The sequence below is a fragment of the Diadema setosum genome, chromosome 1 (genome assembly GCF_964275005.1).
Source record: "Diadema setosum chromosome 1, eeDiaSeto1, whole genome shotgun sequence".
In the NCBI taxonomy this organism is placed as follows: Eukaryota; Metazoa; Echinodermata; class Echinoidea; order Diadematoida; family Diadematidae; genus Diadema; species Diadema setosum.
Window position 1 is genome coordinate 13,905,636 of NC_092685.1, and position 24,225 is coordinate 13,929,860.

The window sequence follows — 24,225 nt, forward strand, 5'->3', positions numbered from 1 at the left end:
GACAAATTACAATCTCTAGTTGTACGTTGTGTGTGTGTTATGTGTGTTAAGGAAAACGGGCCGTGTAATTATATGCCTCTGGCATGTGCTTTGCTACTTGTCATAGAAACAGGTACACTGTATTTATGAATAGAAATTGAGTTGAGTGCGTCTGAATAAATGGTGTATGATTAATCAAAAATTTTGGTATAGGGGTGAAGTACCCAGGCAATCAGTTAAAGGTAAAACATAGTTTCCAAACACCTGCAGAAACTGCCAACTTTTGCTTTAAAAATGGACAGATATGAAAAAGGACTGCATGAAATAATGCTGTGATAGCACAATTTCAGTTTGGTAAAAATGAAAATATGAAATATTAGCCAAAAAGATACACATAGGCCGACATGTCCAATCGCAGTTGCTAGGTAATGTAATTAAAGATCAAGCTACTAGGTTTCTATGAAAAGTACAATGTGTATCAACAAAAACTATGTTGAAAGCTGTGTTCTTGTTCAATGCTCTGTTTAACACTTGAGCATGCATTGCAAGTTTTCCTGAATGTACTCAGATTTTTTTTTTTTTTTTATATATTATACATGCATGTATATAGACACTCAGGAAGTCATGCGTGTGTGCACATGCAGAGTTGGCACATGCTGCAAGGGTGGGCAGGAACAAGTGAAGAAACATGAGAGAAATTTGTAAACACTTCCTAGTATTCGCCACAGTGAGTTGCAGACAAAGGCAGGATTATAGACCAATATGTCACATACAACTCAGTTTCTATAACACCTTTGCTACAGTCCTATGCTGTTGCAATTTAATACATGTATAAGATATCTTCCACATGTTGAAGGAAAGTTTGGCACATCAAGGTGAATTGTCTCACCCCCTCCCAAATATGTATCTAGAGTCACATCTTCGGAATTTAAGTTTAATTTGCATTGTTGTTTTGGGTTTTACCTTGACAATGACCAAAAAAAAATCTATCCCAGGTGTCCCATTGATCTTATTATAGATGGACTACCACCCTTATGCAATCTAGACACAAGCAGATACTAAATAGGTCGTGATTATGCTTGCAGTGTCGTGCTATTTTTTCCCGAGGAATCGATATTTCCACGCCCTCGTCGGAGAAATGGCACAATAACAAGTGTACACGCGCCTTTTCATGCCGCACTACTCGCTGTCACGTTGATCAACATGTTGTTGCACTGGGGCCGGCGAAGACTGTTGTTTTCCTCATAGTCGCCGAGGAAGACTGTTCGAACCAGTTGCTATAAAAACAATTTTGAAACATTCATCGCGTCGTGACAAAGATGATTGAAAAAGTCATTGAATTGCGAGACAAAACAGCTAAATTCCAAAAATTGTTTAGGTTTCCTCCAGCTACAGCCGAATTGAACATCTGAATGATGAGTGAGATTACCGCTGAGAAAATAGAATTCCTTTCTCTTGGATACTGGCTGAAGACATAGACTAAACTCACGTGTACGTAAACATGATCCACGTGCCAGCATATCGGGGCGCATTGTCATCGCCGTGCAATCGTGCTGTACGCTCAAGAATGTGTCTCTGCACGAGGTGACATGTAGGAGCCTCCATCGTTATTCACACGTACGCGTGTAGGGCTGCCCAAGGAAACCCAATACGAGTGCACATGCATGATAAACGGTCATACTACGGTAGATTAAATTTTAAGCATACTCGTGTTTGGTGCCGCTTTTCAGAGGACCTGTTTCGTAATTCATGCATTTGCCACATTGTTCAGGACGGATACGATTTCTGGTGAACTGTCCTTACTGTGTGTGAGCAATTGGAATTTATTGCCGTACTGCTGTCACTCTCTCTGCTGTCGTGCTTGGTTGCAAGTTGGATACAATCCAATTGTACCTTGGACAAGTAGACAAGAGCCTCCAAACGTTAGAACAGGAAAGCTCGTACGAAGAAGCAGGCCCCGTTTTTCATCACCTCCAGCTGACTATACAACGCCACGGTGCCGTAATGATCTGATTTTTATGCTCAAAACCCCACGACTAGGATATTCTAGATACAAGTCTGCAAATAGTAACGGACTAACCAGTCAGTGGTACTGTGGACCTGTGGTGCTGACGCTTTTACTACCGACTGACACTCGGTGACATACAGTGCATACGTGCAGTGACTGGGAGACGAAGCGGCTCTTTGACTTTGCTTTGGTGGTCGGCCGTGATGGGTTAATCAGCTGTTAATTGACTGCTTCAAAATCAGTAGTCTAGATAGACCCTAAACTACATTTTGCATGTTTAACAACCAACTTACCCAGCGAAATTGATCATGGTGCCAATTGGTGGATAGTCAGGATAAATAACGCTGTGTCGTGGATCGTATTCCTGCAGGCGATGGCAGGTAAGAATGTTTACTATCTAGAATAGTATACAAATTGCCTTGAGTAGAGGTGACTCCAAAAGAACTAGAATCTATTCACTGAGGGGCGCAGCCCCGAGGTGAATAGTTCTTTCTGAGGCACCGAGGCCTATAGTTTTAACAAGAAACTCGAAATTAGGCAAAGTATATTTGTTTTATATTTTGGATCAAAAATTTAAACAAAAGAAGGGAAATGGGGGAGGGGAAATGCAAAGCAAAGTGAGAAGTCGTATAATGGATGCGATGTTATGTTGTGAAGGGATCTTACATTGTGCCTACATTCAGAAGCATGTCGCTGTGCACGATGTGTGACCTGCTTTGTGATGTTTAGAGATGGATCCTTACCTTAAAGATCTTAGAAATGTAGAAAGGATCCCCTTAGAAATATCCTATTTAGACTAACGTTACATCCACAGGGTCTATATACCAGTGACTAGGCCCATACTACTACTAGATTGAACTATAAATAGGCCTACCCAGTGTTGTGTTCAGAGCATTAGGTCGTGTTTAGTGGTTTTTCTAATATTACATACTCTATACGTCTACATATATTGAACCTCTTTGATTTAAAGTCGGTGAACCATGGCCTGGCATGGCCAGGAGGTGGAAGGGCCTGGCCGCTTTTTATGCATGTAGCTAGCTGAGGCCGAGCTAGCGCTAGTCTGGTGCATGCGTAGTTTATGCTGCAAGTGTACGTGCCTAGCTAGCTAGCGTGCCAGCTATCACCAGCAGGGCCGTTAGGGAGGTGGACCTCCCTGTCTTGCTAGTCAGGCGACCTCGCACTCGCGGAATTGTCACGTTACGGTACACGAGACACGGCGCCTTGTCTCCAGTCTCGGCGATTTCATGCGAGGTTCGCTGGCGTATTTCTGCTCGCGCGTGTGTCGCCGCGTGTTTTAAATTGTGGCTTCTCTCATATTACGCAAGTACTAGTACTTCGACATAATCTACAGAGGGGAAGACATGTGTTTCTCATCCACTGACCGACCTAGGTCAGTGTTCATTCAGCGGAATCGACGTCACGCGCTTGTATCCCGTCTACTGCAGGACAGTGAATTCCTTCATAGAATACTGAAATGATATACAATATTCATATAATTTGTCTGCACCTTTTACCCCCAACATGATTGATAAAAGTGTACAAGTACAAACACTGTAGGTATACAAAAATGGTGACAAAATTGATTGATCACCAACATTGCCACCAGCTTTTAATCAGTTCCCATGGCAACCATGCACCATGTGGTGATTTACAGTAGATTTAAATTGGTTTTTACCATGTCATTGAAATGCTTAGAAGATTTTTGTTTTGTTTTGTTTTGTTTGTTTTTTTGCTCTTTCAACAAACCACTAGTTCCATTCAGTTGTACTTTGATATACATTGTGGAATAAAAAAAATAAAAAAAAAAGATACCAGTAGGCCTATTACTTGTAAGTTTTCACTCGGATATTATTGATTTGTCTATCTTTGCCACGTCTTTAATATCTCTACCTAAATCTGCTGTCCTGCTCCCAGGTATGTACAATTTTATGCCACATGAGGTTTAGATATTATGTTAACCTGGCCTGTACAAGTGCTAGTAACTTTTTTTTTTTTTTTTTTTTTTTTTTTTTTTAGAGAGAGAGAGAGCTTAATCGGGGAATTAAGGTGATACTATTCATATTAATGGGATGGTACAGTTTGGGTTTACATGTATGATGGGGCTTCAGGTTTCGAATGTTTTTTGATGATTATTTTTTGAGATAATTAGAAACCTCATAAAATATGAACGAGCATATAATTCTGAGAGCAATTCAAAGTTTATTTGATGAAATTTGGCTTTGAAATGGCTGAAATATACCCAAAATAAAGCAATCCTGATCGTTAATGATCGCCCCGTCTCTGTACAGGCATGCTACTGTAAAAGTGGATATTTTCGCGGGACTAATTTTTCGCGCTAGGCCGAGTCAGAAGAGTTTCGCGTGTTTTTAATTCCGCGGAATCAAGACATCACGCACAGGAACGTATGGCAAGCAAAAATATTCGCGTGTTTTTATTTTCGCGCTAGTTTCTGGTTGCGCGAAATGCGCGAAAATTTCAACACCGCGAAAATTTCCACTTAGACAGTAACCTGGAAACATCAAACTGCACATTACTTGAATATGAGACCATTCTGAAGCAAATAATTTTCACACAACAATAGATATAATGTACTATTAAATGAATCCCACAAGAATTGGAACAATCACCCCCAGCATTCCCACTGATTCCCACTGATCAGTTACTAGCCATCCCCTATAATCACAGTTTCTGACTCCCAGCCAGTTAAAAAACTTGGCATCTCTGAGAAAACAAAACAAAACAAAACAAAATACTAAGGAAGTAACTTTGTTCACTTGATACAAATGGATGTGACCTAAATGACGTATCACACTGTTCATACTTGGGGTACCCACCATTGATTGGCTTTGTATCTACACTCTGTACTTCTAAATTTTTAGTTTATAAATTAAAATGTTTACAGATATCTACATTAATATGGCTTCAGAAAAGAACATCACTCTGGCCTTTGCCCCTGCTCCCTGTGGGATTTGCCTTGGTCAACGAGTCTGAGAAGTCTGAGCCCTGGTGCATAAAAAGATGCAATCAAACGTTTAGGTCAGAAAATCAAACGCAAGTCAGGTGTCAGCCAATCAGAATTGAGCCCAAGTATTCAGAGCCGTATGTCTGATTTTTTGTCTTTATACTCATGCACGTTTGATCTCAACTTTTCTGCAACAGGGCCTTGCTTGATGTAATCACTGATCTCTTCGCGAAAATATAGTTTACATCAACTGATATGAGCAGTGAATGTACAAATGTACCACCCAAGCCAGGTTGACAAGAAGATACCATTGTATTGTATTCCATACACCAACAGGGGTGTTGCTGGGTAGACAGCAGAGTAGACAATTCAAGATACAATTTGCACAATATCTTGTGTGCTCTGAATAATTATAAATGATGCTTCCAGGATATGAAAGTTTTTTTTTTTTTTCGTAAACCATATGTTACCAAACAAATTGATGAGATTTATGTGAAGTGTTGGTGCAAATATTCCACATGTGAACAGACATGCCTTGATCCAAACAAGAACAACAACCTTGTGTCTGAGAGGGTCAAAGACCAACCCTTTGTCAGTCAAGTGGCCATGAGCAGTTTATGGCACATGATAGTACATGTGTAGTGATTGCATTGAGAAGAGGAAACCATTTCAGTTGACTCTGTGCAGCAGTTGATGTGTGCTGTACATGTAGGTTTTGGTTTTGTTTTTTTCTTCCCCCCCCCCCCTTTTTCAGTTTGTTTGTTTCTAGTTTCTTTGCTTCATATAGGATTCTGGTGTTGCTACATGGTACTGTTACAGTTAATATTTTTGTGCCTGTAATTTTTCGCACTCAGCTGGGTACATTGTAAGATGAATTTCGCGTGTTTTGAATTCCGTGGAATCAAGACATAAACTACTGGAACATATGGCAAGCAAAAACATTTATATGCTTTTATTTTTCGTGCTGCTTTCTTGTTGCGCGAAATGCGCGAAAATTTCAACACCGTGAAAATTTCCATTTCCACAGTACATTTCTCTTTGCACATTGAAAATGGCTGACTTGAAATCTACAGAATCAGTGTGCTAGTAATGTTCAAATGACTGGAAATCATATGCTGGTGGCTTGCTCAAATTACTGTACTGTATTCTGTATTTTGGAACAAGAAAGTGTAGTGTCACTGCCATCTCATTATGATGTTGTGAAGTGTTGAAGTGTCTTCAAAAACAGATGCATAAGACTCCAAAACCAGACTAAATTTGAGTTTAAAGTGGAGTGAATGTCTATCAGTTCTTTCACTTCTTTGTAAATGCATAGGCATACTTAATGTCAATTGATGAATCCTCTAATGTGATAAAAACTTGAAAGTCCATGTAGACAGTATACTTTAGAACTAAAATTTTTTCCACATGCATTTTAATTTTGCGAATTTTGCGAGCCAAGATTCACAAAATTCAAATGAACATGAAAGTTCTTGTCTACACTATAATGCTTTGGATGCTAGTGACAATTTGTGAAAATTTTATGCCATGAATATTTCTTGCTGTACAGTACAGTGAACAATTTGTATTACAGTCCCGCTCGCGGTAACCTGTGGGGGTCCGTGTCACTCCCGCGATTACCGCGTATGCCCGCGTCCTCCCGCGTACTCCCGCGCTCTGTCATGCAGAATTTTCGCAAGTCCGTGGACGATGTGTGCGGCGCCAAAAATCGCGACAATACCGCACACAGTACAGGGAACTCCCGCCCACACGAGCGAGACTCCAGTTCAGTGCGAGTTGTACGATCGCTATTGCAGCATGCATGCACACTGTGCACAGCACAGCTAGCAGCGCGCGATTCAACGTTGTGCATGTAGTGCATGCTGTTCCTGACGACGCAATGTGCACTCACTGTATGTGTTACGAGTGGCGTAATCACAGTACAAAACTTGTACATTAAAAAAACAAATGTGGAATTAATCCCAGCAAAACCCAAGTAAAATTCATGCTACATATCATTAAAGACTAGAAGACATTGGCATTGGACCACGAACGCAACGGTACAATATCGTTACCTTCTCATTTCGAGCGAGTCCCGAGGAGGCATCGAACGGCAAGAATCAATGCAACATGACAAACAAATGCAAAACGTCGAATTGATTCCCAGTCCCATGAAAACAGCACGATGTGTTTTGCGCGATAGTAGTGCAGTATTCCTGTACGTAAAGTACAGTTTGTAGGCCCACTGGTAACTGACGCACCTGTGTCTCACATGTAGTTCTCCGACCGTGCTGTATGACCGCCGAGTCGATTGGTTGGCAGTACCAAAAAAAAAAAAATAATAATAATAATAATAATGATAATAATGATAATAGTGATAATATTGCCTTCCATGTGTTTCTGGTACCGCATGAGCTAATAAGCCTGCGCTAGTTCGTATCAGCTGTTCCCTGTCACAGCGTAAGGCGTACGAGAAAGATTTTTTTTTTTTTTCCATTTGTTTGCTTTACTTAGGGCCTATGTATTTGCCGTAACTTTATGCCACGAACGTCAGAGAATAAAGTTTATAGCAGAGAACCATGAAAACACGTGTAGCCCCTAAAGAACGTGTATTCCCCGAAATGTCATTGATACTCACAACCTGTCGAGAAATATGCGATCACAACAGCTGGCACGCGCGATCGACAATATTTGTTGAGCGCCCCGCGGCCCTCTGTTTATTAAATTTGCTTATATGAAAAGGGAACCATACCGTGCTCATACGAAAAATAGAGCTAGAAAACAATTATCGTATCGCTTAGAAATATTCGTAAGGAAATTATAGAGCTAAAAGAAAATTATGAAGTCATGATAATAATGTCATAAATGATTATTGGAATTAGCTTTTGTGAAGTGAGTAAATGGACGGCACAGACCCCTTGCAAAATGAGAGGAGACAATAAAAATTATGATTACAAGAGGAGGCAAAGAGTAGACACAGACGATGTAATACGATTCGAAAAATAAACGCATTTGTGAATATTAAATATCTTCATAATGATTTGACAAGTTTTGATTATACCTCCTGACTAGTGTATTCGCTCAGAACTTCCCGTGAACACGCAAGGGAGTTGAAATTTGTAGCTCCCGCGATTCCCGCGTTCGCCCCAATGAACACGGAAGGCATGCAAGCTTTTGTACCTCCCGCGTATTCCCTCAACTTCCTCTGAACATCACGAAGGAGTGAGAGATTAGTGCTCCCGCGTTTACCGCAGAAGCGCTTTCCACTGAATAGAGAGTACGAACTTTGAAATTACCCCGTAATCCCTCCTCTATAGAGTAAGGGAAGGATGGGAGATTATTGTAACTCAATAAATAATAGAAAATAGGCCTACTTTGATGCTGATATGCATGTCTAGTACAGTCGTTGCTATCGTACTTCAGTTTCTCAAATATAACCGTACCCATAGATTATATAGTGCGTTAATTCAAGCAATTCCGCCTCCCTGCTTCAAGTCTACGATCTCTAGCTGGTGCGGATTTGAAGAAAATGGTTCCAAGTTCATTACTACCTAGTGATGGCCCTGAGCAAAATTGGCCATAACAAATACTTTGTCAAGAAAGTAGAGGGCAACGCTTGTGATTTTGATATTTTTTCTTTAAATAATGAAAACACTTGGTGCTCATGTAGAGGACAGATAGATAAAGACAGTTACCAGTTTGTTGCTTGTCTAAAAGAAAATTATAGAGGTTAAAGTAACATAATTATTATGATAGTAGTAATAATGACAGTAATAAGTAGAAGACGAAGGACAGAAAAAGATTGATAAGATGATTGGTGTATTTATATGTGAGTACAGTACAAAAGGTGAACGCATTTGTTTGTTTTTAAGGTGAATGCTGAATACTCTAATGATTTGATAAATGTCCCTCTTAATACCATGGATTTTTGTTACTGCTGTTATCAAAATGAATAATACAAGGACTTGTAATGTTTTTAGGGATTCATTTGCCATCTGATATTACTAGAAGAAAAAACGTGTACGGAAAACAAAATTGCATAATATTTTATTATGAACCAGAGCTGGTGGATTTGAAGAAGTACAGTATAAAATTTCCGGTGGATACGACAATCCTGAAATTTGTGGCCAAGCATGACCAGCGTTAAAAATAAAAAATAAAAATAAAAAATATTCTGGAATGGATTTGTGTAAGGTTGTATTCACGCTGAACCTGCTGTGAACACGGGAGGAGTCGAGATTTGTAGCTCCCGCGATTCCCGCGTACGCTCCAGTGAACACGGAAGGCATGCAAGCTTTTGTACCTCCCGCGTATTCCCTCAACTTCCTCTGAGCATCACGAGAGGGATGAGAGATTAGTGCTCCCGCGTTTACCGCAGAAGCGCACTCCACTGAATATAGAGAGTGCGAACTTTGAAATTACCCCGTAATCCCTCCTCTGGTATAGAGTTAACAAGTGAAGGATGCGAGACTATTGTAACTCAACTAAAGAAAATAGGCCTACTTTGATGCTGATATATGCATTTCTATAGTATGCAGTCGTTGCTATAGTTTACGTAAGTTTCTCAAATACGTACCCATAGATTGATAGTGCGTTAATTCAAGCAATTCCGCCTCCCTGCTTCAAGTCTAAGATCTCTAGCTGGTGCGGGTTTGAAGAAAATGGTTCCAAGTTCATTACTACCTAGTGATGGCCCTGAGCAAAATTGGCCATAACAAATACTTTGTCAAGAAAGTAGAGGGCAACGCTTGTGATTTTGATATTTTTTTCTTTAAATAATGAAAACACTTGGTGCTCATGCAGAGGACAGATACCAGTTTGTTGCTTGTCTAAAGAAAATTATAGAGGTTATAGTAACAAAGTTATTATGATAGTAGTAATAATGACAGTAATAAGTAGAAGACGAAGAACAGAAAAAGATTGGTAAGATGATGGGTGTATTTATATGTGAGTACAGTACGAAAGGTGAACGCATTTGTTTGTTTTTAAGGTGAATGCTGAATACTCTAATGATTTGATAAATTTCCCTCTTACCATGGATTTTTGTTACTGCTGTTATCAAAATGAATAATACAAGGACTTGTAATGTTTTTAAGGATCTATTTGCCATCTGATATTACTAGAAGAAAAAACGTGTACGGAAAACAAAATTGCATAATATTTTATTATGAACCAGAGCTGGTGGATTTGAAGAAGTACAGTATAAAATTTCCGGTACGACAATCCTGAAATTTGTGGCCAAGCAGGACCAGCGTTAAAAATAAAAAATTAAAAAAAAAAATATTCTGGAATGGATTTGTGTAAGGTTGTATTCACGCTGAACCTGCTGTGAACACGGGAGGAGTCGAGATTTGTAGCTCCCGCGATTCCCGCGTACGCTCCAGTGAACACGGAAGGCATGCAAGCTTTTGTACCTCCCGCGTATTCCCTCAACTTCCTCTGAGCATCACGAGAGGGATGAGAGATTAGTGCTCCCGCGTTTACCGCAGAAGCGCACTCCACTGAATATAGAGAGTGCGAACTTTGAAATTACCCCGTTAATCCCTCCTCTGGTATAGAGTTAACAAGTGAAGGATGCGAGACTATTGTAACTCAACTAAAGAAAATAGGCCTACTTTGATGCTGATATGCATTTCTATAGTATGCAGTCGTTGCTATGTATACGTAAGTTTCTCAAATACGTACCCATAGATTGATAGTGCGTTAATTCAAGCAATTCCGCCTCCCTGCTTCAAGTCTAAGATCTCTAGCTGGTGCGGGTTTGAAGAAAATGGTTCCAAGTCCATTACTACCTAGTGATGGCCCTGAGCAAAATTGGCCATAACAAATACTTTGTCAAGAAAGTAGAGGGCAACGCTTGTGATTTTGATATTTTTTTCTTTAAATAATGAAAACACTTGGTGCTCATGCAGAGGACAGATACCAGTTTGTTGCTTGTCTAAAAGAAAATTATAGAGGTTATAGTAACAAAGTTATTATGATAGTAGTAATAATGACAGTAATAAGTAGAAGACGAAGAACAGAAAAAGATTGGTAAGATGATGGGTGTATTTATATGTGAGTACAGTACGAAAGGTGAACGCATTTGTTTGTTTTTAAGGTGAATGCTGAATACTCTAATGATTTGATAAATTTCCCTCTTACCATGGATTTTTGTTACTGCTGTTATCAAAATGAATAATACAAGGACTTGTAATGTTTTTAGGGATCTATTTGCCATCTGATATTACTAGACGAAAAAACGTGTACGGAAAAAAAAGTATAATATTTGATTATGAACCAGAGCTGGTGGATTTGAAGAAGTACAGTATAAAATTTCCAGTACGACAATCCTGAAAATTGTGGCCAAGCAGGACCAGTGTTAGAAAAAAAAAAAAATAATATTCTGGAATGGATTTGTGTAAGGTTGTATTCACGCTGAACCTGCTGTGAACGCGGGAGGAGTCGAGATTTGTAGCTCCCGCGATTCCCGCATACGCTCCAATGAACACGGAAGGGATGCAATCTTTGTACCTCCCGTACGTGCATTCCTTCAACTTCCTTTGAGCGTCACGAGAGGGGTGAGAGATTAGTGCTCCCGCGTTTACCGCAGAAGCGCTTTCCACTGAATAGAGAGCGCGAACTTTGAAATTACCCCGTAATCCCTCCTCTTCTGTATAATAGTCTTCACAAGTAAAAGATGCGAGATTATTAAGTTTAACTCCAGAAATAAAAGAAAATAGGCCTATACTAGCTATACTTTGCTGCTGATTATGCAAGACTGGAACAGTCGTTGCTATAAATAATATACTGAAGTTTCTCAAATGAATATGCGTTAATTCTCATTGTTCCGCCTCCCAATACTTCATTTCTGTAAGATCTCAAGCAGGTGAGTTTGAAGAAAATGGTTCCCATGTTCATTACTGATAACCCGGTCCAAAATCGGCCATAACAAATCTCTGTCAAGAAAGACTAGTATTGGTTAAGTGCAACGCTTGTGATTATTTTTCTCTTGAATAATTAAAGCACGTGGTGCTCATGCAGAGGAAAGATAGAGAAAGACAGTTAGTTTGTTGCTTGTCCAAAAGAAAATTATAGAGGTTAATAGTAACAAAGTTGTTATGATAATACTAATAATGACAGTAACAAGTAGAAGAAGAGAACAGAGAAAGATTTGATGAGATAACGGGTGTAAATATGCGAGTATATACAGTTCAAAAGGTTAACGCATACTATTTTGTTTGTTTGTTTATTGGGTGAACTCTGAATAATATTGCTGAGTGATTTGATAAGTTTCCCTCTAACCATGGATTTTTGTTACTCCTGTTATCAAACTAAAAGATAAAAACAAAGACTTGTGATGTTTCGAGGATTTAATTTGCCATCTTTTATTACTACACGTATATACAACGTTTCCGAAAATGTATATACATTGTATAAAATTTCATATATGATTATTTATTATTTTATGAAGAACCGGAGCTTGGGGATTTGAAGAAGTACAGTATAACATTTCTGGTACGACAATCCCGAAAAGTGTGGCCATGCAGGACCAATGTAACAAAAAAAAAAGTATGTTCTGGAATGGATTTGTGTAAGCTTGCATTCACGCTGAACCTCCTGTGAACACGGGAGGAGTCGAGATTAAACTTTGTAGCTCCCGCGATTCCCGCGTACGCTCCAGTGAACACGGAAGGCATGCAAGCTTTTGTACCTCCCGCGTATTCCCTCAACTTCCTCTGAGCATCATGAGAGGGATAAGAGATTAGTGCTCCCGCGTTTACCGCAGAAGCGCACTCCACTGAATAGAGAGTACGAACTTTGAAATTACCCCGTAATCCCTCCTCTTCTGTATAATATAATAGTCTTAACAAGTACAAGATGCGAGATTATTTAACTCCAGAAATAATAGAAAATAGTATACTTTGATGCTGATATGCATGTCTACAGTCGTTGCTATATACTAAAGTTTCTCAAGTAAATATAACCGTGTATACCCATAGTTTATAGTGCATTAATTCAAGCAGTTCCACCTCTCTGCTTCATGTCTATAGATCTTACTCTCCGAAAAAATCGAGTGAAAATTTTCACTCTAAAAAGAGTGGATACAAAAAAGATTGAATTTCGAGTGAAATTTGAGTGAATTTTGAGTGAAAAAGCTCATTTTCACTCATTTTGGAGTGACGTCAGGGATTTTGGAGTGATCCCTGACGTCACTCCAAAATGAGTGAAAATGAGCTTTTTCACTCAAAATTCACTCAAATTTCACTCGAAATTCAATCTTTTTTGTATTCGCTCTTTTCAGAGTGAAAATTTTCACTCGATTTTTTTTAGAGAGTAAGTTGGTGAGTTTGAAAAATGGTTCCCATGTTCATTATACTGATGACCCGGACCAAAATCGGCCATAACAAATACTCTGTCAAGAAAGTATTGATTAAGAGTGCAACGCTTGTGATTTTTTCTCTTGAATAATGAAAACACGTGGTGCTCATGCAGAGGAAAGATAGCGAAAGACAGTTTGCTGCTTGTCTAAAAGAAAATTACAGAGGTTATAATATATAGTAACAAGGTTGTTGTGATGATACGAATGACAGTATAGAAGAAGAAGAAGAAGAAGAAGAAGAAGAAGAAGAAGAGAAAAAGACTGATTAGGTAACAGGTGTAAAGATGCGAGTATAAGGTTCGAAAGATGAACGCATTTGAATGCTGAATACTATGCATTTGACAAGTTTCCCTCTTCCCATGGATTTTTGTAACTACTGTTATCAAAATGCAGAACAAATCAAAAACTACTTGTAATCTGTTGATGGATTTACAGGTTTGCCATATTACATGTATACTATTAAAAAAAAAAAAAAAAAAAAAAAAAAATTAGTAGAACCAAAGCTTGTGGATGGGAAGAAGTACAATATAAAATTTCCGGTACCACAATTCCGAAAAAATGTGGCCATGGATAGGACCAAATGTAACAGAAAATAAAATTCTGGAATGGATTTGTGTATGCTTGTATTTGCTCAGAACCTCCAGTGAACGCGGGAGGAGTCGAGATTTGTAGCTCCCGCGATTCCCGCGTTCGCTCCAAGGAATATGGAAGGGGTACGTGCAAGCTTTTGTGTCTTCCGCGTAATCCTCAGCACCCAAAGTTTTGTGGAGCTGGTAGCACTTTCCGCGTATTCCTTCAACATCCTCTGAACATCATGAAAGGAGTGTGAGATCAGTGTTGTGCTCCCGCGTTTACCGCAGAAGAGCACTCCATTGAATAGAGAGTGCGAACTTTGAAATTGCCCCTCTGTATCCTGTCTCAACAAGGGGAGGATGCGACATTACTGTTACTGTTACTCCAGTAAAGAAAATGAGTTTGATAACTGGTGGGTTTGAAGAAAAGAATGCGCAGTTAATAAATACATGAAATAGACATTACAGTGATGGCCAGGACCAATATCCTGCCAAAACAAATATTCTACGAAGAATGTATATAAATTGCATATCGAGCTCCTCGCTGTTTGTCTTCCTCTTTTTCTTTTGACTGATGAAACCATTTGGTGCTCAGAGGAAATATAGAGAAGACAGTTGCCTTATCGCCTATCGGAAAGGACATTAAAGAGGTAAAAGAAACGAAGTTACAATGATAATAGAAGACGCAGAGAAGAGCAGCAAGATTGATCAGATTAAGGATAGTACAGAATAGATTATTTGAATACAATTCAAAAAGTGAACGCATAGTGAAACCATAGGTTTGCCTTGACAAATTTTTCTTCGTCTGCGTGATGAACACTTAGTAAGGTTATGAAACTATGTGACAAGTTTTCCCTTTTCACTTCATTGGATGTCAATGAAATCTACAATAAACACTTGATATTGCAACAACGTCGAGGATTTTGCTTGCCACGTTACGACTCAATTTTAGTTTCCGGGTGTACAACCATCATTTGGATATTTACCGTATGTAATATTTTGCCGCCAGATGAAGAAATGCATGATCACTCCGTGTCGTGGCAGAGAGGTTTAAGCTTTCGTTAATAGCGTTAATCAGATATTTAACATATAAATTTAAGATCCGGAGCTTGTCGATGGACATGTGAACCAAGACCTTAATGGGAAGGGCAAGCATTCTGTCAAGGAAGCGAGGATAATGATATACCGACAAACTCTTCGTGAAAGTGAGGAGAAAGGTAAGTGAAAATAAAGCATGGCTATTAATTATAATTACAATAATTGCCTGTGGTCTGTGAAGGCATTAACACTGAAAGTGGTCATGTAAATGAGAAGAAAGGTAGTAGCTCCCGTGTAGTCCCGCTCTGCCTGTTTAACTCTCAATAAGGGAGGGGACGCGGGTAATGACCCTTGAAGCTCCCGCGTGCTCCCGCATTTTGTAATCACAATACAGGCAAGTTGATTACGACCTATGTTGCTCCCGCGTTTTCCCGCGCCCCTTCTCTCGATACCGGAGGGGTAATCAGCTTTGAAGTTCCCGCGTAGTCCTGCAAACCCTACTTTCAATACGGGCGGGATACGAACCTCGTCACTCGTGTAATCACGCACTCTGGATATCACTAAGAAGTATCGGTTGGGGGAGGGGCACTCTCTACTCTCAATACAGGAGGGGGATACGAGCTATGTCACTCATGCGAAAATGAGAAAGGGATATACCCCGTGCCAGAAAATAATTTTCTATCACACCATGATGCGTTAGACCATTATCGCTAAGTGATTTAGGCCACTAAAAAAAAAAGAAAAAAAATGTAGGCACTTCGTATTCATGGTACTGTTAGATCAAAGATTCAGAGCTTGTGAAATTGAAGAAATGCAATGATATCTAATTGAAAAAAGGGATATAGCAAACAAAAATCATATATTACATTTTACTGTATCTATATGATGATCATGATTTTAAATATGTTCAGGATATCACTTTTTGGTGCAAATGTGTAAGTCAGTTGTATCACAAAACATCCAACCATACCTTCTTTTTTTTTCAATAAAGCCTAAACTATAAGGAAATATCGCTATTTTTCTCATTAAACCATAACTGTATAGAAGAAAATGTGAGGAAGAATATTTCATTGCTTAATTGTGCAACACAATCTTTATTTTTCGAGAAAAGTATGAATGTGAATTTATTGCCAAAGATTGAAGAACTTTCCCCAGAAAATGTGTCACAAAGCAAGTGCATAAATTATAGAAGAAAAAGAAAGGCTTTTTGTTATTTCTCTGTTGGTCTACGATGTTTCATCACCTGATTAAAAAAAAAAAAAAAAAGAAATGTAAACGGGCACAAAATAATACGGCAGGGGTACGAGCTTTATAGTAACTCCCGCGTTTCCCGCACAACGCGCTCTCAGTACGAGAGAGGTGCGAGCTTTGTAACTCCCGCGTTTAATTCTCTCACACCCTGAGCGGGGTACGATCTTTGTTATCCGAGCTTTGTAACTCCCGCGTATTCCCTCAACTTTATTGTGCAACACAATTTTTTTTTTTCGAGAAAAGTATGAATGTGAATTTATTGCCAAAGATTGAAGAACTTTACCCAGAAAATGTGTCACAGAGTAAGTGCATAAATTAGAAAAGAAATAGAAAGGATTTTTGTTGTTTTTCTGTTGGTCTACGATGTTTCATCACATGATTCATGATTTTAAAAAAAAAGAAATGTAAAACGGGCACAAAATAATACGGCAGGGGTACGAGCTTTATAGTAACCCCCGCGTTTCCCTCACACCCTGCTCTTAATACGGGTGGGGTACGATCTTTGTTATCCGAGCTTTGTAACTCCCGCGTATTCCCTCAACTTCCTCTAAGCATCACGAGAGGGATGAGAGATTAGTGCTCCCGCGTTTACCGCAGAAGCGCACTCCACTGAATAGAGAGCGCGAACTTTGAAATTACCCCGTAATCCCTCCTCCGGTATAGAGTTAACAAGGAAAGGATGCGAGATTATTGTAACTCAAGGAATAATAGAAAATGGGCTTACTTTGATGCTGGTATGCATTTCTAGTACAATCGTTGCTATAGTATATATTTAAGTTTCTCAATAATAAACGTAAGGAAGTAGATTGAGCGCAACGCTTGTGATTTTGCTTTTTTCTTTCTTTTTCTCTTGAATAAAGAAAACACTTGGTGCTCATGCAGACGAATAGAGAAAGATAGTTTGTTGCTTGCACAAAAGAAAATTTCAGAGGTTATAGTAACAAAGTTGTGATGATACTAATAGGCCTACTGTAATGACAGTAATTAGAAGAAGAAAAAAAAGTAAAAAGAAGAACAGAAAAAGATTAGATAACAGTAGAGAAAGTGCATAAATTAGAAAAAATATAGAAAGGCTTTTTGTTATTTTTCTGTTGGTCTACGATGTTTCATCACCTGATTAAAAAAAAAAGAAAAGTAAACGGGCACAAAATAATACGGCAGGGGGACGAGCTTTATATAGTAACTCCCGCGTTTCCCACACGACACGCTGTCAGTACGGGAGGGGTGCGAGCTTTGTAACTCCCGCGTTTCCCTCACACCCTGCTTTTAATAGGGTGGGGTACGATCTTTGTTATCCGAACTTTGTAACTCCCGCGTTTCCCGCGCAACACGCTCTCACTATGGGAGGGTGCGAGCTTTGTAACTCCCGCGTTTCCCTCACACCCTGCTCTTAATAAGGGTGGGGTACGATCTTTGTTATCCGAGCTTTGTAACTCCCGCGTTTCCCGCACAACACGCTCTCACTATGGGAGGGGTGCGAGCTTTGTAACTCCCGCGTTTCCCTCACACCATGCTCTTAATACGGGATGGTGGGGTACGTTCTTTTTTGTAACTCTCGTATCCGAGCTTTGTAACTCCCGCGTTTCCCGCACACCATGCTCTCAGTACGGGAGGGGTGCGAGTTTTGTAACTCCCGCGTTTCCCCTCACACCCGAGGGTTCGATCTTTGTAAACTCTCGTATCCGCGTGCTTGAAATTGTAACTCCCGCGTTTCTCCCACACTCCTCCACTGAGTACGGGAGAGATAACACTGTGCAACTTCCCCGAGAATGAGTAGCGATTTACGGATACCGTACATGTAGTAATTTCTTCACAAGGTTTTCTCCGTACATGAATACATGTATTTTATTGTTTAAAGATGAATTTTTTTTTTTCTGGAAAATTACTGCATGGTTCGATGTGAATTTATTGACAAAGATAGAAGAACTCTTCTGAGGAAATGTGTCACGAGGTGAGTGCACGAAGTTGAAAAGAAAGAGGGGTTTTTTTTAATTTCTCTGTGAGTCTAGAAAAAACTTCGGGAAATCACGTGCTTGTAACATCGCTCCATTCGTAATACTGACGTTACTGCTTTGCAGTTTTGTGCAGTGGATTGACAGGAAGGTAGAATCGAGTCCCTCCCACCTCGCTGCTTACAGGGCCCTCCGTGCGAGGTACTAGTACGATGTGCTGGCACGTGGAATTAAATTACAATGAGGCAGCTTTCTTTGCGTACTTTTCTTAATCTGCAAATAATTGCAACTGTCACTGAGCTGGTTCGTCTGCAAGCACACGCGCTATGCAAGGATGTACCTGTAGGCCAACACAGCGCAAATCGCACACTCAGCCATGCGAAGCATAGCATTGTTCATACATTGCGTACATCGGGCTTGCGTTGATCGTACATCGGGCTGTTTTGGCGTGTTTCCCACACGATAAATCGCACGCGCTCTCGCTGCGTTGTACTCCCGCTGTATTCCCGCGTATCCCCGCAGGTATGTCGGAAGTGAACGCCGATTTATCCACTCGAAGAAGCACGCGGGAATACGCGGGAGTGACACAGGTTACCGTGAGCGCTACTGTACATGCGCCAAAATTCTGTGAAACCATGATTTATTCCTTTTTTTTTCAATATACAGTAGTATTCAGGGGTGTGAGGACTTGGGGTTTAATCTGATTTCAGATTTATTTTACTCCGCCCGAAACCAAGAAGCTCCTTGCCAAAACCCACTTATGCAGACTTTTGGGCAATTCAAATGCATTGAAATACAGTATCCATGCAGTTTAATGCACTTCAGACTTTTTTTCATGTACAACATTGTTAGTTTCAGATTTTTTCTGATTTTTTTTTTTTTCGACCAGTACTCTCACACCCCTGAGTATTGCTAGCATACACACATGTGTGAAATTGAATTCATCCAAATAATTAATAAAAATGTTGATCATATTAATCAAGTTTGTTTCTACAATGCCTTTTTGAACACAAATTTGTGCTTCTGAACAAGGCTGTTGTACGTTCCTTGGATTGTAAACTTGGAACCATTTGGCTCGTTATACTTCTAAAATGCCAATGTGCATTCTGTTTTCTCTCAGATGTGTAGATGATGAAATGGCATCTCGCACACCACAGCCATCATCAAGTCAACCACCACCTATTGAAGATTTTGAAGCCGTAAGCTGGGATGAATTGCCCCGTGACAGTTCAGACAAGATGCGAGAGAACGCAACACCAGACACTGGGGAGAGGACTCTGATGGAGAGAGGAGGCCATTCTCGCACCCAGGCCACGCTCAGATATGAGACGGAACACTCCAGTACTCTCTTCGACCCCTTCCCCGGTGCCTTGCCAGAGCCTGAGGGTCAGGGCGAAGACCTGTTGTTAGCGGGGCAATCCACCTCTGGGGCCAGCCCATCTGATGTACTGATAGCCGAAGATGGGATGAATCCGATGCCAGCGGCGAGTCCCTCCTGTGATTCGTCGCTTGGTGACTCTAGGTCACCTGATGTCCTCTGGAGAGGTGAGTTGATGTAGCAATAACAAGGGGTCTGTGGCACAGTTATTGTTAGGGCAGGGAGGTGTTACACCTCCCTGGTTAGGGTGAAAGAATGCCCTAGTATGTACAGTGGACTCCCGTTATAACGAAGTCCTTGGGACCAGCAGTTTTCTTTCGTAATATCGAAATTTCGCTATGACCAAATGAACAATAAAAATACAAAGAGTGGATAATGTTGCGGCCTGAATTTGTACTTTGTTGTAACAGGAATTTTGTTATAACCGTGTTTGTTATAACGGGAGTGCACTGTAATCAAAATCGCCACAAATCAAGACGAGCATAAAGCACCAAATAAAGTGAGCTGTGTTTCGGGCTGAAATTCTGTCTGTTTTAGCTTCACTGACACTATTTCTGTTCCTTGAAGTATTCCCATGAATGCTTGAGATTGGTTTCAGCTTTTCATGTTTAAAAACTAATACGTTATTTTTGCGATCAAAATATGCTGTAGTTTGATATCTTAAGCTCATAAGTCACTGCATTAAAGGTGTAGGCGTGCATAGTTCTTCTCTGATAGATTTCCCTTTTTTGTTGGCAGTTTACATTTGTGTTCATCCTTGTGTTGCTATTTTCAAAATTGATACTGTGATCACCTTTCTATCCCATGCTAACAAAAGATATTTTCTTCTTTTTAGCAGAGCTGAGTGAAATCCAAGTAGATGAAGACCTTTTTGAAGACGGATGTGGCGCGCGGAAGAAAGAGCCAGCTCAATCAATAAATAACAACCCACTTTTTGTCTCCAACTAGGAGACTTGATCTTGCCTCAAGAAACATGTGGAGGCAACAGTTGCACGGTGGAAGCACAGTGCAGATTTATATAGGGGATAGCAGGGGTGACCAATGTAGTACAATTTTGGGTGCACAAGGGTGAATGCAGGAGAATATAAACTGTAGTGTGGTCTCAATAGTAGGCTGCCAGCTTTCTTCATAACAAAACTGGTCTGTTATTTAGTTGGTTTTTTTTTTTTAGTTGAATTATTTAATATGTACAGAGAGTGTGGCTCACACTTTGCTCAGTAAGTACTAAGGCAGATTACAATACAGTTTTAAGTCGTAATGATTTTTGATGGCAATTCCTTGCCCAAAAATTATATTGTTTATTGAGGGACCTTTACTGTTTCTCTGTTCTTAGTGTATGCGTTCATTAGTTCAAAATCTAGAATTTTAAGTTAATTGTTTTGAGGTTTTTTATGTGTGTGTGTGTGTGTGTGTGTGTGTGTGTGTGTGTTTGGTTTTTGGTTTAATCTGAAGGGAATATTGTGAAGAAAGATGAAAGGTTGTAGCACATCTCAAAGAAGCTTGCAAAGCTCTGTAGTAACCTGTATTTTACAGGAAAGAGACAACCTAACAGACAGCAATGATGCCAAACTGCTACATTGGTTTGAATAAATTTGGATGTTCAGCCTGCCATACAGCACATGTCAACATCTGAGTAGGGATATTTTTATTCATTTTTATCTTTTTTGACTGGCAACAATCCATGTGTCATGTTGCGGCGTCTATATTGTATGATGTGACATTGTTTTTTCATCAAATTTGGCATACAATACTTGATTCTTCATTTGATGTAAATAAGTACACAGGTGTAGTAATTGGGGGTTAGCCTACAAATATCTCATGTACATGTAGTCAAGAAATATTCTACCATTAAGATATTTCTATGTTCCTTTTTCAGTATCTGCACATCAGAAGTTGCTTTCTTTGAACTGTATGTACATTTACAATGCATACAGTACTGTATCATAGTGAGTCCCATCATGTTGATGTTTAAATTTGTTTGTATTTCCACATTTACAGATAGCTGCGTCTCAGATATGTCTGAAACATCCTCATCTGGTTCTGCTAATTGCTCTACAGTAAGTGTGAAAGAGATTGTAGAGTGGTCTCTTCAGAAGACCATTCATTCATACTTAACCGTTGAGGACGAGTCCCAAGTATACTCTGGCAGATGCCTATGAAAAAATAAAAATGCGCATTGAAGCAAAATCAGTCCGTCCTCAATGGGTTAACTGATTGTTGACTGGTGATAATTCGTAGTCATGGTATGAATAGTGTCAAACATTTCCCCTTTTCTTTCTGCTTTCTCTTAAAGAATGTGCCGTTTCCTCATCATTACTATAGCAATTCCTGAACTCTCTTTGTTCATCAAAGTCTTGTCACTGATTTCCAAATTCATACTGTATTCAAGATGCAAATGCATTCCACTGAGCTTGAACTCTTAAGTATCACAACCCTTAGCAGAATTTACGACAAATCTATTGCTGTGAATTTCTTCGCCGTTTCAAATGACGAAGGACCTCATTTTCTCATCCAATTGCTTGTGCTTTTCATTTCCAGACATCACCAAAGGATGAATCCAATGGAAGTGCGTTGACTGGGCATAGTTCCAGTGGGATGAACAGTGATCAGGAGAAGCAGAAGAAGATCACCCAGGCAACCTTTGACAAAGTGCTAGTGGATGCCAACCAGAGGAGACAAATACGGAACAAGGCCAGGAACACTGGCACTGACTCCGGGTCTGACTCAAGTTCTGGAAACATGGATATGAGAACGGTAATAAGCACTTCCGCCAATGCCATGAAGCTCGAGTCTACGTCGGATTCCTCGGGCATCGGGGCTAACTACCCATCTTCGGTCCAGTGCGACCTCGAGTTGCCGGGCCCATCGCGCCCCCAATTGCTGCAGAGTGGGGTGACCAACAGCAGTACTGGAGTCTCCACCATGTATAACAGCCAGGGGAACAAGGTGTCAGATGAGAGTAAACAGGAAAGCATGTCTAGCGGTAGCAGTGGGAACCGCAAGCGGCATATCCCTTGGTCAATAGCAAGACACTACTACCAGACCAAGCGAGCTGCCATGTCGCCCGAAGCCCAAAATGCAGCAGACGAAGCCAACTCCGAATTCAGTTCAGTCGGGCTGAAGCGCCCCGCACAGACAGATCGTAAGCGAAAGCGATTCCACCGCACTTTTACCGCCTTGCGTCAGTGTGGCCTGCTGGACCTTACGATGCAAACGGCCTCCCTCATGGAACAAAACACAAAGCTGCAGAAGCAGCTGAGTGACTTGCACCGCCAAGCACATGTAATGTACCATACTGTTACCCACTTCTCCAAAATCCAGCCCAATGCATTTGGCACTCCAGAGGCAAAGAAAGTTATGGACGGCCTTAAGGCGATGGTGGACAAGAATCCTGCAAATATGGTTGACATGTCATCCTTTGAGTCCACGTCAAGGACATCACCTGCCATTGACAGTGGCGCATTTACTCTCAGCAACTTGCCCCTGTCATTTGTGGAGGGTTCGACCTCATCGACATTCATGAACCCTGGTCCTGTGGGATCCCAAGAGACCAGCACCCAAAGAACTAGTGCTGAGAATGCCATACAGTCATCTGGAGTCTCAGTCTCTGCAAATTCCAGCACATCAAGTCCCAAGCAGTGACTCTGGCTCCAGAGCTCCCATTTTTAGTGCTGACTGTCATTTGCCCATAGGTACCTCCAGCCTAAAGCTATCTAGTAGTTGCTCACATTTGTCAATTACTAGCGCTTGGTCCAACTGTTATCATCCAAGAATTGCTGTTGTCTTGTCCTTGTGTATGTTTTAGCCCGTTTTGCAGTCGCCTATTTCAAAGGCCCTCACACCTTTGTTCGTGCTGACAATTACAAGAGAAGTGAGCAGGAGCCAAATGCCTCATGCAAAGGCCTTCTTAGCTCAGCAAATGTGATTATCATTCACGAGCTGGCAATTAAAGCCTAATTTGCACACAACACCTACTGAACAATTTAATCGCTGAATACTGCAGTTGTGCAATTCAACCAATGGAATTGTTAGATTTACCCATTGGCCATCATAGGCTTCTTGGAATAGAGCTTCGCTGATTGGTTGTGATCTTTGCTACTGCATGCTGGTATCAAAATGAAATATTCGAAGGCATAAGTTCAGAAATGCTGATGGTTCTCAAAATGTCCTTTTATTGATGGCTTGGTGCTGTCTTACATGAGACCTGCTGCTCACTTCTCTTGCAGTTACTTAATGGTGAAAGTGCCTTTGACAAAGACTAGTGTTGCGCAGGATAAAGTGTATGCCAAGGAACACTCTCTGTTTTGAGGTTTTTGTGTCAGTGTGGCATTGTGATGTGTCATATTTATCTTTCTCATGTGTATCACATACAGTCATTGACGATAACCCTATTCCAGGAGATGACAGCATTGACAAACCTGAAATATGCCAAGATGGCCAATGCTAAGAAGGCACAAAAGTGCTTGTGCAATAGGAATCTGACCCATGTATGTATAACATCTTGCTCCTACAAGATACTATCTTTTTTCTTTTTTTTTTTTCTTTTTTTTTCATCCTGAGGCAGTCAGTCAAATCAAAAGTTGCTTGTTCTTGTGTCAAGGTATTAATGTAAGATGGTTCTAGCATCAGTACAGCAAATGTGACGTACTAAATTGTATTCAGTGTGATAACTGTTTGTTGTTGTGTATTATTATTTTAATTTCTAGGATTTTTCATTTAGAATGTGCACTTAAATCAAAAGAGG

General features: G+C 40.2%; 1 protein-coding gene across 1 annotated transcript; it reads left to right on the top strand.

Annotated features, from left to right (window-relative positions):
- The first annotated feature begins 2,158 nt into the window (after positions 1-2,158).
- Positions 2,159-23,432, top strand: LOC140227179 (uncharacterized). The gene is made up of 4 exons (XM_072307612.1): positions 2,159-2,367; positions 19,224-19,648; positions 21,480-21,538; positions 22,020-23,432. Exons 2-4 carry the CDS (start codon positions 19,240-19,242, stop codon positions 23,121-23,123), a joined length of 1,572 nt encoding a protein of 523 aa, XP_072163713.1. The 5' UTR covers positions 2,159-2,367; positions 19,224-19,239; the 3' UTR covers positions 23,124-23,432.
- Positions 23,433-24,225: the final 793 nt, after the last annotated feature.